Genomic DNA, 15,778 nt, shown 5'->3' with positions numbered 1-15,778 from the left:
CAATCACTTTTCATAAGACAGTCCCTGCATCCCTGGAACAAATCTGGTCAGCCTTTGTTGCACTCCCTCTTTGACAATAATACGCTTTCTGAGGTAAGGGGACCAAAGTTACATGCAGTACTCCGGGTGCAGCCTAACCAAGCTTCTATACATTTGAAGCAAGACTTCACTACTGCTGTACTCAAATTCTCTTGCGATAAAGGCTATCATCCTTCCTAATAGCTTGCTGCACCAACATATTAGCCTTCAGTGATCTATGGACAAGGACACCTGGTTCTTTTTGTACATTTACACTTTCTAGCTTACCATTTAGGAAATCATCTGCACGTTTGTTCCTTCTACCAAAATGGATTACCACACATTTTCCACATTATATTCCATCTGCTATGTTCTTGCCCATACACAAATCTTCCTGTAGCTACTTTACATCTTCCTCACAATGTACATTCCCACCTAATTTTCTATCATCCACAAACTTGGAAATATTAGATATGGTTCCCACATTCAAATTATTGATATGTATTATGAATAGCTGGGGCCAAAGAACTGACCTAAGTACCCCAGAGCCTGCCAATGCAAGAATGACACATCCTTAATCCATGCCTACTCTTGCTCCTATGTTAACTCCATTTCTCTCTATATGTATATGCTACAAGACCAATGGCATGGTAGCACATTGGTTAGCACTGCTGCCTCACAGTGTCAGGGATCTGGGTTCAATTCTTGGCTTGGGTCACTGTCTGTGCAGAGCCTGCATATTCTCCAAGTGTCTGTGTGGGTTTCTCCCAGGTACTCCAGCTCCTCCCACAGTCCAAAAGAAGTGTTGGTTAGCTGCATTGGCCATAGGTTGGTGACTAAGGGAATTTCATAGTAACTTCACTGCAGTGTTAATGTAAGCCTAGTTGTGACACTAATAAATAAACCTATTGAGTTTTTCCAGCATTACTTTATTATTTCAGATCTCTAGTGTTTTGCTATTACTTTGCTCTTACTGTTTGGGTTTTAATTGACTGTGATACGAGTTAGAGTATCGAAGAGACAAAACTAAATAAAAGGCGTTTAATTCCCCAATGTGGGAAATAATAAAGGTTAGAGGTTTACAACACGAAAGAGGTCCTTCCGCCCATCAATGATAATGTTCCTTTAGAACCGAAAAAAATATGCTCTGAGATTAATGTAGCGATTATAATTCAGTCAATGTAGTCAGTTAGATATTGTTAACTGCAATTCAGTCAGCAGAACCTTATAAGAATGAACAGACACCTAGACAAGAGCAATGCAGCCGCACACCAATACTTCGATACAACCACAGAATCCCAGTTATCCCAGATGAGAACTTTACAGTAGCAATTCTATTTTTCCTCCCACATTAAGAATATTGATAAGAACATAAGAAATAAGAAATAGGAGCAGGAGTAGGCCATCTAGCCCTTCAAGCCTGCCCCGCCATTCAATAAGATCATGGCTGATCTGAAGTCGCTCAGTTCCGCTTTCCCGCTTTCTCCCCATAACCCTTAATCCCCTTGCCTACCAAAAACCTATCTACCTGCATCTTAAATATATCTAGCAAGGTAGCCTCCACCACTTCAACAGGAAGAGAATTCCAGAGATTCACCACCCTTTGAGTGAAGAAGTTCCTCCTCAACTCTGTTCTAAACTGTCCCCCCCTTATCTTGAGGCTGTGCCCTCTAGTCCTGCTGTCCTTTCTGAGCGGGAAGAACCTCTCCACCTCTACCCTATCCATCCCTTTCATCATCTTATACGTCTCAATGAGATCTCCCCTCATCCTTCTAAACTCTAACGAGTACAAGCCCAGTCTATTCAGCATCTCCTCATAGCTCAACCCCCTCAACTCCGGTATCAGCCTAGTGAACCTCCTCTGCACTGCCTCCAAGGCCAAAATATCCTTGCGCAAGTGTGGCGACCAAAACTGCACACAGTACTCCAGCTGCGGCCTCTCTAGTGCCCTGTACAGTTGCAGCAAGACCTCCCTACTTTTATATTCAATCCCCCATGCTATGAAGGCCAGCATCCCATTTGCCTTCCTGACCACCTGCTGCACCTGTAGGCTGGGTTTTTGCGACTCATGCACAAGGACCCCTAGGTCCCTCTGCACCGTAGCATGCTGCAGCTTTTCGCCCTGTAAGTAGTAGTCCTTCCTACCATTATTCCTACCAAAGTGGATAACCTCACACTTGCCAACATTGCCATCTGCCAGGTCCTCGCCCACTCACTCAGCCTATCTAGATCCCTCTACAGACTTTCCACACCCTCCGCACAATTTGCTGTTCCACTTATCTTCGTGTCATCAGCAAATTTCAACACCTTACACTTGGCTCCCTCCTCTAGATCATCTATATAAATGGTAAATAGCTGAGGCCCCAGCACTGATCCCTGGGGCACTCCACTAGTCACCAACCGCCAATCTGAATAGCACCCATTGACACCCACTCTCTGCCTCCTATTTGACAGCCAATCCCCTATCCACGCTAACACCCTACCCCCAACTCCATGCCCCCTAACCTTCTATAACAACCTTTTGTGCGGCACCTTATCAAACGCCTTCTGAAAATCGGTTCCCCTCTATCCACCGCACAAGACACATCCTCATAGAATTCCAATAAATTCGTCAGACACAACTTCCCCTTAACGAAACCGTGCTGCGTCTGCTCTATCAAACAATTCTTCTCAAGATGCCATGCTATTTTCTCTCTGATTACAGATTCAAGCATTTTTCCTACAACAGACGTTAAACTAACCGGCCTATAATTCCCTGCCTTTTGCCTGCTATCCTTTTTAAACAGCGGCGTAACATTGCCGTTTTCCAATCTTCCGGCACTTCCCCGGAATCCAGCGAGGTTTGGAAAATAATCATCAAGGCATCCACTATCACCTCTGCCATTTCCTTCAGAACCCTTGGATGCATTCCATCCGGTCCTGGGGACTTGTCCACCATCAGTCCCTCTAGTCTGTCGAGCACTGCCTCTCTAGTAACAATGATCTCATTCAGGCCCTCCACTCCTACCACCTTTCCATCGTTAACACCCAGCAAACTATTCGCATCCTCCTCCGTGAAGACCGAAGCAAAAAAGTTATTCAAGGCCTCAGCCATTTCCTCATCCCCCACCACTAAATCCCCCCTCTCATCTTCCAAAGGTCCAACATTCACCCTAGCCAGCCTTCTCCTTTTTATATATTTATAAAAACTCTTACTGTCCTTTTTTATATTTAGCGCGAGCCTAGATTCATAGTTTATCCTTCCTTTCTTTATCAACTTCTTCGTCATTCTTTGCTGATATTTAAACCTCTCCCAATCCTCTTCTCGCCCACTACTCTTAGCCACTCTAAACGCATCAGCTTTTAATTTAATACTCTCCTTTATCTCCTTCGTTATCCACAGCTATCTCTTCTTCTACGATCCTTCTTTACCATCGGAATAAATTTCTGCTGAGCACCAAGAGAGATCTCCTTAAAGATCCTCCACTGTTCCTCAGCAGACCTACCTCCCAATCTGCGCCCCCAATCTACATTCACCAATTCCTCTCTCATCCTATCGTACTCCCCTCTGTTCAAACAAAGGACACAGGTCCGGGATCCTACTTTCTCCTCCTCCATCTGCATCAGAAACTCCACCATACAATGATCACTCTTCCCAAGAGGATCCTTCACAACAAGGTCCCTAATTCTACCTCCATTCATGGAGAAGATTCAGCAGATGCCAGGACACATTTGAAATGTTATTTCACACCGACCTGGATCTCGACTGCAACAAGCTTCCACTGGACAGAGTGCGTCTTTCAGCTTGAGTTCAATGCACTAGGACATCGAAAGAGGACCACTTGCCTCAATGTATCTGCTGTGTTTTGCTTTGCTGTGCAGTCTATTTGATAATCACTTATCTGGTCCCAGTAAATGTTAAAGTTGTAAAGATTTTCCACTTCATAGATGGTGTCACTCATCATTCCCCCCCCCCCCCACACCCGCGCGCACACACACACACACAAAAACACAATCACCATTATGTCCAATGTTTAATTTCCAGTCGTATTTTTATCTGAGCTGCTTACACATGGCATTACCCATCAACGTCCTCCCACACATATATGGACTTTTCCCCACAACTTGCTTTGAAACCTGCTCCTGGGCCTGGCGAAACGCGTCATTTACAGCGGGCAATCGACTGTCTGCCACTCTAACGCAGCTACATTCGTAGCCAGGTGTCCCTGGAGAGGGAGCATGTGGTGTCCACGGGCGCAGTTAACACCTTCTGCGCCCATTGGGCACCGCAGGCGCTGAGGTGCGTTACAGACCCCGACAATCACATTTTGATTTGACGTGTCTTAAGTTTCCTTTGTACTTTTTGTTTCTGTTCGGGCCGTTCCCCCTCCTTTTGGGGAGCTGCCCCCTTTTTCTTTGTCCGAACGTAATTTAAGTTTGTTTACTTGTTTGGCCCGAAAGACCGACTCTAATAATCACATTTTAACTTGACGTTTTTAAGCTTCCTTTGTACTTTGATCTTGTTCGGACTGTTCCCCTTCTTTTTGGGGAGCCGGCCTTTTTTTTTGTCCGAATGTAATTTAAGTTTGTTTACTTGGTTTGATCCAGAAGACACCCCTTCCTTTTGGGGAGCTGCCCCTTTTACTTTGTCCTGATTTGAGTTTGTTTATTTGGTTTGACCTTAAAAGAGGCCACAACTCGCTTTGAATCACTGAAAACGTTTTTCTCAATCACAGCACCAAAATGATCCGACATCAAAGACACACAGTATTCTATGTGACCCTGGTACATTATCCCGGCTGGTCTTTTCTGCAGTCCTTGACACAGTCTACTTCAGCATCGTTTCTCCATCATTGTCCATGCTTGCTCAGACTGTTTCACTTTATCCCATTACTGGCACTCGTGCCTTCAGCAGTGTACACCTCGAACTCCGGCATTGGAGTCAAACCTATGATTATAGAATATAGTTAGCATTTGTGTATATGTCTATACTGTACATGGTTTTTGTAGTCTCTGGAGTCTGTGCTTATCCTCCCCCCCATCCATTGTGGGCAAGGCTCGGCCACTGGCTGATGCCCTGGGAACCCGCAGCAGGTGCTGCTGATGAGCGCGTGACTCTCAGCCCGGAGCCCGGGTTAAATAGCGCGCGCCTCTTCACTGGGAGTGTGTCTGCATTTCATTTCTGTTCGGAGGAAACAGCTTAAAGACGTGGACGGGGCAGTTTGAGGATAGAATTTGGACTATGCCGTCTGCCCTGTTATTTCGGTAAGTTTTTTTTTGCAATGTGAAGAGAGTCGGAAAGGAGTTTCCCATCTTTGTGTTCACGGCTGCCCTGTTTGTTTAACAGATTGATATTATCGGTAGTTGTGATAACGCCTGTCGTATGGATGCAAACTGCGCCTCCAGGTCAGTGTTGCTGCTAAACCGCGTATCCTTCTGTCGTTTCACAAGGTCTGGAGTTTAATACTGAAGAAATTCCTGTGGTTCACTTCTGTAGGTTTCCTGAAGACTGAGTGCCGTGACAGTGTCTTTTGGGTTGGACTCAGTAAGCACTTTCTTGCTGGGAAGTTTTGGCAGATTAGTGTTATTGGTGAGTTAGCAGCTGCTACCTTTATTCGCTTACTTGTAAAAGTTTCTCGGCTTCTAACACTGGGACAAATGTAATGGGAACCTTGTGCAGTGTCACGGGCCGTGTAATTCAGGAATTATAGCCACTTCACTGCACCCGAATCTGAGGATCAATGTACCGTGATGGTGCTTGCTGAAATGCAAAGAAGTGTAGTTCTTTGAAAGAACCAAAGTGGGGCGTGCAAAAAGTAATCCTGTGTCTCTTTCGTGAGACGCTAACCACTTATTGGTAGTTTAATGGGTGTTTAACAAATGTGGAGTGCAGTAGCAAGTTAATTCTCGTACGTGTATGCAGTTTATTGCATTAAAAGTTTTTTGAATAATTTGCTTCGCATATCGTGCAAAAAGATATAAAATGCAATGTTTATTAGGTTGCCTGATATTTACCCTGACGACTTTCAGTGCATCCAGATAAAGTAATCAATTGAAGAAATGCAAAAACAGCTCCCCCACAATTGCGTCTGCCTTGTCCAGGGAGTGACTTTGTCCCTTGACAATCGCATGTAGCTCAAGCTTGGTTACCAGACTAACATCTTATCGGGTGTTTTCTTTTTAAAGAAGGCAAATTGGAATGGATACATGATCTCGTATACACCTGTTGATCCTTTTTTTTGTATATTTTCTCAGCTGAAAGCACGTCTTGTTTTAGGATAGTCGCACTAATAAAATGAGATGTTTTAAATCTAAATTAAAATTCAAATTTTTTTGCTGTTACCAGATCCAGCTGGCAATATCTATCTTGTCACACCAAGCTTTGCTTCACAATGTGGTTACACAATTGCAGTGGATCCCTGGAATAATGTTGAATTCCGTGCCTCCATCCTTAGCTGTTGTGTGCATAGTGTGGTAAGATGTGATTTTTTTTTAAAACATGCTTTCCTCTTTTTTTTCCCCCCAAAAAAAAGGTTTTGGTATCTCTTGGGGTGGGCTGGTGCCAGAAACAAGAGTTCAAGGGTGGGGGGGGGAAAACTGAGCTTAGGACTCTATGCACTTTAATTTGAATGTCATATTTTTAACCTGAATCTGATGTTCTAATAATTAGTAAACCTTCATCTGACAGTAGAATCCATGATACCAGAATTACTTAAATGTGGGATAGGCAAAAGTGTATAGAATAACCATGTCCAATTGTGACCTTTACTGCTTTTACACTTTTGCAGGCTGATGAACAGTTCAACCTCACTGTACAAATACAAGTAGGAAGTAGCAGATTAGTGTCTTCAACATATATTCAAATTCTATCTTGTATGTACTCACCATGGGCTGCCAGAGAAATTTTCTGTGAAGAAAACTATATGCAGGTAAGTCATGTTTTGTTATGATTAGCATTATTGATTGACTTAATAGCAGTTGAGGAGATCAGAATTCAGCCAGTAATAAATTGTAGAATCTAATCAAACAATTTTAACTTTTGTTTGCTGCCATTATCACCAACTTGTACTTTTAATGCATTACTCAAGTTATCAAATCTTTCATGTGCAGGTCTCAGTGCAAAGAAATATACCACCAATTGAGGAAGATTATGCACAAGATGCTCAAGACTGGTCATTAGTACTTCCAGAAGTAAGAAATCGTGGGGAATGACTTTCAATGCTGCTCGTACTCTTGCATTTTTTTTTGTGTGGGACTTATTGCTGGATAGCCAGCATTTGACTCAACTGCTTCTGAACAAGAGATGAGCAATCGGATTGCTTATAGGTCTGGAGTCACTAAGTACATTAACCAGATAGCTTTTTGCTAAAGCATTTTATATAATGATCCATGTTGGCAGCTAAAATTGTTGCATTGAAAATTTTTGACTTAGCCAAAATTATCTTGGCATAAAATTATTGATTTTTCATAATGTACTGTAGTTAATGTTCATGAGTTCAGACTTTGCCTGAATGTCAGAAGTTGCAAATATTACCTTTTTGAGGACTTCTGTCTTGGTCTTTATTCCTTCCATGGCTTTGCTCATGTGCATCAAATTTTAAATGTTGAATAATAACTTGCAAACCTTGCCATGCTTGTTGCAACTATTGGTAAAATAGAAAATTTCTCTTTTCATCTAGGCAACTAGTGCAGAAAGTAAAATATGGCAGGTAGTATTTCACATCCCTGGTGGCAGAAAGCATATGACTGTGAAAGAAGCCCAAAAAATGAACTATCAAATCAATACAACAGTGTCACGTATATTGTTTCGTGCTCCATATCACACAAATGAGGCTCAAATTGTTTTGGTGAGTTCACTAGTACCACTTCACTTCCTTGAGACCCAAAATGTCAAGACTGACACATGACTTGTTTTGGTTTTTAGGTCCAAGGTGTGCCTTTGTCTGTCATACGATCAAGTACCTTTTACAAACAGTATTGGATGATTTTTGTTGTTGACACTGCAATGGCTTGTCCTGTTGGTAAGGAGCCAAATATTAATACTCCCAAACTCAGTTTCAACTGTCTTCCTTTTGATCTGAATCCAAGCTATCTTTCTATAGTCCTTGCAGGGAGTTGCCTTTACTTTTATCTGGACTAAAGATATCTTGCCATTAACAACTTCTAATTTACTGTAATCCCTCAGATGGTATTTTGTTTACTGATGACATTATCATGTGGACTCTGCCAAGAGTCTTGACTCCAATTGTGACCAGTGCCATTCACCAAGACAACACTTCCATGGGAGTCAATGGCATGAAGTTGGACCCCATAAAAATGGCAGAACAAAATTATACTCTTGTTAAAAATGATACAACCCTTGCTATAAGGGTACCAATTGGAGCACCAGATGGACATTATAAGGTTGGTAAAGTATTGGATGCCTTTTTTATTTGTGGATTGTCACAACTAACAAATATCAAAGCCTGATTTCACAATAAGGAAATATATATAGGCCAATCAAGCCTGCTCTGCCATATGAATAAGATCATAGCTGAACAGATTTTATGACCTTGATTTGCCCCTTCCATGTACATCACACTGTCTCATTCTGACTTGCACTGGCACACTGAAAACTTACACGCTTCAATCCACCTGGACTGAAACTATCCTAAGATGTGGGACATTTTACTAATCTCTATTTTTGGAGTCTTTTCACCTCCTGGTTTTGTATTTCATTGACAAAATATTCAAGTATCTGCCACTTCATCAGTTGATTGGGAATTAATAATGGAAAACATTAAATTAACTCCTCCTCCACTTTACAAAATTTTGCAGCTGGGGCATGCCCTCTTTATTTACTGGTTAGCCACCTGATCTGGCATGATTGCATTGCCTTTTCCAAATCTCTTGCATGAACCTCCCCTCAACAGTTTTTTGTTTTGAAACACTCTACTGTCTGCTTTGCAAATTGTGAAGACTGATCCAATATTGTCAAGGTGAGGCTGTCCCAATGGTATTGCTCATATTTGGGGGGGGGGGGGGGGAAAAGAGGCAGAAAGAGAAAGGTTTGGGTCTGTGGGACATTTCCTATTTCTCACTCCAGTCTTTAAAGCACATCCACTCCTGTGCCAAATTTTGCTCTTGTATTTTTGCTTTCCTAAATATTCACTAGTTAGCCTTTTATAGACCAGAACCAAATCCTACCTTCCCACTTTCTGTCCAGCCCTGAGGTATCCTTTAACCCTGCTACTGGATGGTTCTCAGCTGCAGAGAACAGTATCTTATCTCTAACTATACTTGGCCCTGCAGCACAACTACCTTTTTTAGGTTTTGTCTTTACTGCCCCTGCCCCCCTCCCTTTCCTGTTTCTGTGCCCTCTTCACCAAAAAGTGGTGTAGTGAGTTTCCCTCATCTTCCCTGCTTTCAGCTGCAAGAACACCAAACGTGCTTGACAGTGGCTATTCCATTGTTGCTTTCTGCCTCATTGCTTCCCATCCTTGATGGACCAAAGTGCACAGGTAACCTCCCCAGGTGTATCAATGCCTAAGCTCCCTAGCTAGGAGTCCATGTTCCCTAACTAGCCACTGTTGATTACATCTTGCTACACCTCACCAACCCTGCTCTAATGCACAAATTTTGGAAATAATACTACACAAAATAACAAAGCTATAAATTTTAAATTCAATGCTTGTATCTCCCCAGCAATTTGAACTTCTTGTTTGGATGGGGTGGGGGGGTGGTGAAATATGAGAAGCAGCATTTCTTCACTTTCACCAAAATTTCCAAGTTGGCAATTGTGCTCCTGCACTTCAGGTTAAAACAAACTGAATTTGGAACATAGACAACTAACACTCTGAATTGTCTTCCACGTTTTCAGAGCCATGTGGTAGATGGACAGTATGGTATTATATACAGCATTAACCTCTTCTTGGAACACTCATGGGAAGATGAAACATGGGGACTGAATAAAATAAATGTGATCCGTCCAGTTACTACTCCATTTATTCCTCAGCCCCTGGTTTTCACTGACGGTATGTACTTTTTAAAACTAAGCATGGCAGAACTAGCATATTTTGCATGGTGGGAAGGGGTGAGCTTCCCCCAGTTAGCAATGAATGTGACCTGAGGAAGCATTCATACTGTTGCCTAACATCTGGAAGATCACAGCCTACTTAAGGTTTTACTAAGAATTAAATCTGACTTGTTAATTATGGCAATTGATCTGCCTTGGCAGATGAAACTATGCCCTACAAGCAATGGCTGGCTGTGCAAACATCACTGTCAGAGCATTTTAATGGTCTGATAGTCACAGGCCATTGTTGAATTCAACCTTTTATCAAGAAAACAAGATGGGCCTAATGCATTGAATAATTGGGGAAATTATTCATAGCTGAAATTTGAAAATGACCATCCTATATTAAGATTGCAAATTAACACCAGATGAGCCCTTGCTGCCTCAGTCACCCAATCTCTGCTAAATTTGTTCCATCTGAAATGGCACAAATTCTAACTTTTGTACACATGCTTTTCCTGTAAATCATACCAGTGCTAAGGGTAAACATGGCAGAAAAACATTGAACTGTGCATGTGACATTTACAGCAAGTGCAACTAAACAAAAACCAATGCCCATGGTGGTTGCTGTTCATCCACTGTACAAAATTAGCTTTTCATGTTTTTCAGAGACCAATCCTGAGCAATGGCTATTCAATGTCACACTGGGCAACTTTCTTCCTGATGTTGAACTAAAAAAACTCACTCTGGACACTTCATCCTTCCCTGTGGATGAAGAAAACCAGATGTTTAATGTATACAATGGGACTAACAATGAGACTGTCCTAAATAGAATCTTCATTCTTGAAGTTCCAATGGAGTCACCAGTTGTACACAGAAAGGTAACGAAAACAAAACAATACAGCAGAGGAACAGGCCTTTTTTAGTCTTCCAAGCCTGCATTAATCAAGTGTTCCTAACTAGACCATCCATTTGTATCCCTCTATATTCCTAGTCTGTTCATGTGGCTATCTTTTTTTAATGATCCTAGCGTGTCTGCCTCAACCACTCTGGTAGTGTGTACGCCCCCCCAAAGCCACCTATACCCTTCATTGTATAAACTTCTATTGGGTTGTCCCTCTGTCCAGGGAGGACAACCCTAGTTTACTCACACACTTCATATCAGCCAACATCTTGGTAAGCCTTTTCTGCAGTCTCAAGCCTCCATCCTGGTAGTGTGGCAACCAGAACTGAATGCAGCTATCCAAATGTGGCCTCAGCAACATAGTCCAACATTATGCCCTGGCCAGTAAAGGCAAGCGTGCCATATGCCTCTTCCACCTGCAGTGTCACCTTTTTGAGGATCTATGGATTTGCACACCCAGCTCCCTGTATCTATACTCCTGAGAATTCTGACACTTATAGCTCCTGCTGCATTAGAATTACCAAAATGCATCACTTTGCATTTATCTAGATTAAATTCCATCTGCCATTTTCTCCACCTAATTTTCTAGCCTGCTGTATTATTTGACAATGTTCATTCCTATCCACAACTCTAGCAATTTTTGCCCACAAACATACTAATCAGACCAGTTACATCTTCCAAATCACTGCTATGTACCAAACAGCACAGGTCCCAGTAGAACCCTGCAGACCACCACTAGTCACATTTTTCCAATCCAAGACCTCCACTGCTATGCCCAAGCTAGTTTGCCCTTGATCCCATGTGATTAACTTTTTTGGCACCAGCCTACCATGTGGAACCTTATCAATGCTTTAGTTAAAATGCATGTAGAATATCTGGGTTGTTTCTACACTGCTGCTTGGTCACATTACTAACCTTTTTTCCTTTTTTTTCTCAGTATATAGGAGATGGCATTGAACAATATACCCTTGATGCCATCTACACACTGACTGTGGTACCAGAGAATCTAACATTTGTATATGTAGCTCATTTAATACACAAGCACAAAATAGGTAAGGGCCTTTTCTCCAAATGCAGATTTAAAAGGCAATTTCAATGTTCTGAAATAACAAAATAAAATGTTCCCATCAGCACTTCCTGTGGCAAATGGCTTTTGTGACAAAGAGAACATCACACTGGTGGTGACACATGAAACATCAGATTATTACTGGATTCCTTTCATTGGAAATGTACAGCTAACCCCTCGTTATGCTGAGCAGCATGGTTATACCTTGAGCAAGAACAGTACCCACTCAGTAATCACAATTCCACATGATGCAGCTCCAGTTGTCCATGAAGTAAGTTGCTGCTTATCCAGTATCCTGATTTGATGTAACTTCAGATGAGCCTAACTAATTGTGGTTTTTTTAATTGCAGGCATTAAACAATCAAGGCCTTCGCAATAGATTTGACTTCAAGCTCAGGGATAATAAAACCCTGGATGTGCTAGTCAACTTCTCTATTTCTTGCAGCTTTTCAATAGGCAACCTTCTAAGTAAGCTCTTGACTTGCATACTCCCTGATATGTCAGTCTCTGTATAGGAATGACACTGACCAGTTTCTTTTCCTTAGCTTGTTTCCCAGATGGAAGAATTGTCATTACTGCTCTAAAACTTGAAGCACTATTGGGAATAGATGGCAGAATGATGTTGAAAGATAAAGCCTGCAAGCCAAAGGAGAGTACAGAATTCCAAGCCACCTTTGAATTTACTGCAGCCTCATGTGGAACAAGTAGACGGGTAAGCCAGTAACTGGCTTTCTATTTTAAAATACAAGCTTGCATTTCAGGCTGAACAGGCATCTAATTGACTTTAACTTCTCTAATAGTTTGAGCAGGATTACATGATCTATGAGAATGAAGTGGCATACTTCAAAAAGTCAGCACCTAGTAATCCCATATATAGGTAAGAATCTGAGCAAAGGGCTTTTTTTTGGTGGGTATGTGAAATAGTAAGTAACTGTTTGTTTGTTCCTCCCTAGGCTTGCAATATCATGTCATTACCATGTAAATGACACACTGCATCACCAGTTTGAACACCAGGTTAATCCTCAGCCAGTAGTCTCTCCTGGATATGGGCCTCTAGTCTTGGCTATGCAGCTTGCCAAAGGTAAAAGTAGCTAGTATAAAAGTCACTTGCATAAAATGGCTCTAAAGCAAATATCAGTACGTTATTTGTTTTAATAGCCAAGGTCAATTTGAAATGAAGTTCATGACATGATTTTCATGTGCTTGTTTTGCAGAAGTGTCATACTCTAACCTGTATGAAGACAGTGACTATCCAGTGGTGAAATATTTGGCTGACCCCCTCTACTTTGAAGTGCAACTGTTGCACAATGAAGACCCACAAATTGAATTGTTCCTGCAAGATTGCTGGGCAACTGCATCACAAGACCAACATGGCATTCCACAGTGGCCAGTTGTTGTCAACAGGCAAGAAATGAGCTGCTTCTCTCATTGGAAGTTCAATGATTTGAATTTGGGTAACCAATTGCCTTTTTATTTTCACAGCTGTGAGAACAAGGCTGACATGCATGTGACTATCTTCCATCCAGTAAGCAGGAGTGAGAGGGTCAGATATCCCACTCACTTCAAAAGGTTTGAAGTCAAGATGTTTGCTTTTATCTTGGGAAATGCTGACATCTTGGAGCAGGTGAGGATTGCTTCAGCACAACATCGTTTGCAACAATGCATTTTCTACATGTCCTTGCTAACAATGCTGCCTTTGTCTTAGGTATATTTTCACTGCAGTGTAGTCTTGTGCAGGACAGAACCAGTAAACAAGCTCCTCTGTCCTGGTCTCTGTGTACCGGGAAAACAACGAATGGGTAAGGCACTCTAAAATCAGAATAATAGTCACCTTGTGACACTTGTACTGACACAAGTTGTGTACAACTGCAGGTCGGAGCACTGATGCAGAACAGAAGCTGCAAGGATATGTATCATCAAGAGCAGTGTACTTGGAAGAATTCCCTATTGAAAACAAGATTACAAAAGGTTTTTAGAGAGAAAAAAATTTTAGATTGGCTAGCTGAAGAAATGCTTTCAGTAATACTAAATAACTTTTTTGTTGTCTAGATAACTACATGAAGTCCTATTCCTGGATACTAATTGGATGCTCAGCAATAATCATCATTGCTTTGATCATGTTTGGTATAGTTGGTTGCAAATGAACTTGTTTACACTAAACTTTAATAAATGTTAACTCTTATTCAAATTTATAAATTTCTTGGTTTGACTTTCATAGTGGCAAATTGAACAAATTTCTGGCATGGTTCAATAACCAAACCCCTTTTGGCTCACTTCAATTGTCTGAAGAAACTGGGTATAAAAGTAATTAATCAATCAGTACAGATCTTGGCAAGTAACAAGATCATCATCATCATAGTAATCAGCTTTTTCAGTGATAGTAAGGTGGCCATGATGTAATAGATCTCCATTGACCCCCATGACATTGAGGAATTGTATTGAAGACAGACTTGGAGCTTACAGATCCAAGCCCAGATCACACAGCTAAATGTTCCAATGCAAAAACATTCTTCTACATGTTAAGTTAAATCATTAGGCTGAAAATGGTATAAAAGCATGTTTAGTTCTAGAAAGTTCTGATCACATGTAGCTTGTTTCTGTAATACAGATTGCACCAAACAACTGTTAACCCTACCAGGCTTTGGCATAACAGTTACATGTTTTAAATGTTTCAGTTGACATTGTGTATTAAGTCTCCTGATGGAGGCTGCACATTTAACTTTGGACTAATTTTAAGTACTAATAGCCCAGTGAGGTGATCTCCTAGACATAAGTTTGTTTCCTCACAGCTCCCCAGAACTTTCAAATTCTAGTCTTGGGTGATGTCTGTGGAGTTTGTACATTCTACATGGGTTTCCTCCCAGGTGCTCTGGATTTTCCCACAGTCACAAACTGTAAAATGGGACAGAGCTGGGGTAAGATATTGAGTTGCAGATGTGATGGGCTGAATGGCTCCTTCTGCATTGTAGGGATCCTATGGATGTTCGTGACTTCAAGCACAAGTTAGAACAAGAACTTCACATCCAATTGCAAATTAAGACAGCCAGTCACCTTTTCATATTGAACTGTGGGGAGGGGGCATGTTTGCTTATTGCTATGGTAGTGGCCCAAAAAGCAGATAAATCAACTAGGATAGTCCTGTCTTTATTTCTGGCTGATTTGCAATAGTCTATTTGAAAAGTCTGACCAAAGGTCCCTGTATCTGAATTTTTTTGGGAAACTTGAGTGACTTTGCTCAGAACTGTTTCTGACTTAGCATAACTTCCTGGATTTTGGGGTTTTTCTCCCTGCAGATGGTAAACCCTGGTCATTCTGTGAATTCATAGCTCTTACTAATTTTTACATAACAACAGGAATTCAAGTTCTAGTTAGAGCAGTAGAAAACTCTGAATTTATCAAGTTGCTCTTGGTTTTATCCAGAGATTTGTGCTGTTTCTTTAAAATTTTTGAGTTTTTGTTGAGCTAAATTTTCTAAAGGGCATAATTGCTGCTTTCCATCCTGGATTATCATAGTATGGTTATATAGCAAACTCGACTATCTCATTTTCTGCCTACGCTTTCCAAGACCAACTTCTTACCACTTGGGTGCTTACCCAATTCCCATCTACATACTCAGTTCACTGCAGATCCTGACCATGAGAATTTGTTGGTGTCCTTGGGTTCTCATTTTGATTAGGATACCCTGGCAAAATTCTCAAGGCCAGAACAATGATCTTGGTTCCAGGGCATGTTGGAACAACTCTAGGGTGAACTTTCTGTAACTTGTGGATAACTGCTATTGTATCACTGATGAGCTCAGCAAATGTCCTGACCTTGG

General features: G+C 41.5%; 1 protein-coding gene across 1 annotated transcript; it reads left to right on the top strand.

Annotated features, from left to right (window-relative positions):
• The first annotated feature begins 5,239 nt into the window (after positions 1 to 5,239).
• On the top strand, positions 5,240 to 14,105 carry LOC145345584 (uncharacterized). Its single transcript, XM_080193421.1, has 21 exons — positions 5,240 to 5,262; positions 5,345 to 5,403; positions 6,344 to 6,471; positions 6,786 to 6,926; positions 7,108 to 7,188; positions 7,677 to 7,844; positions 7,922 to 8,018; positions 8,183 to 8,400; positions 9,857 to 10,010; positions 10,661 to 10,872; positions 11,833 to 11,947; positions 12,027 to 12,232; positions 12,312 to 12,429; positions 12,519 to 12,673; positions 12,762 to 12,838; positions 12,915 to 13,042; positions 13,176 to 13,365; positions 13,444 to 13,585; positions 13,667 to 13,760; positions 13,834 to 13,929; positions 14,011 to 14,105. The coding sequence occupies exons 1-21, from the start codon at positions 5,240 to 5,242 to the stop codon at positions 14,103 to 14,105; spliced, it is 2,697 nt and encodes an 898-aa protein (XP_080049547.1).
• The last annotated feature ends 1,673 nt before the right edge of the window (positions 14,106 to 15,778 follow it).

The sequence above is a fragment of the Carcharhinus amblyrhynchos genome, chromosome 7 (assembly GCF_965287045.1).
Source record: "Carcharhinus amblyrhynchos chromosome 7, sCarAmb.v2.hapA, whole genome shotgun sequence".
Taxonomy (NCBI): Eukaryota; Metazoa; Chordata; class Chondrichthyes; order Carcharhiniformes; family Carcharhinidae; genus Carcharhinus; species Carcharhinus amblyrhynchos.
This window is presented reverse-complemented; position numbering and strand designations above follow the sequence as displayed.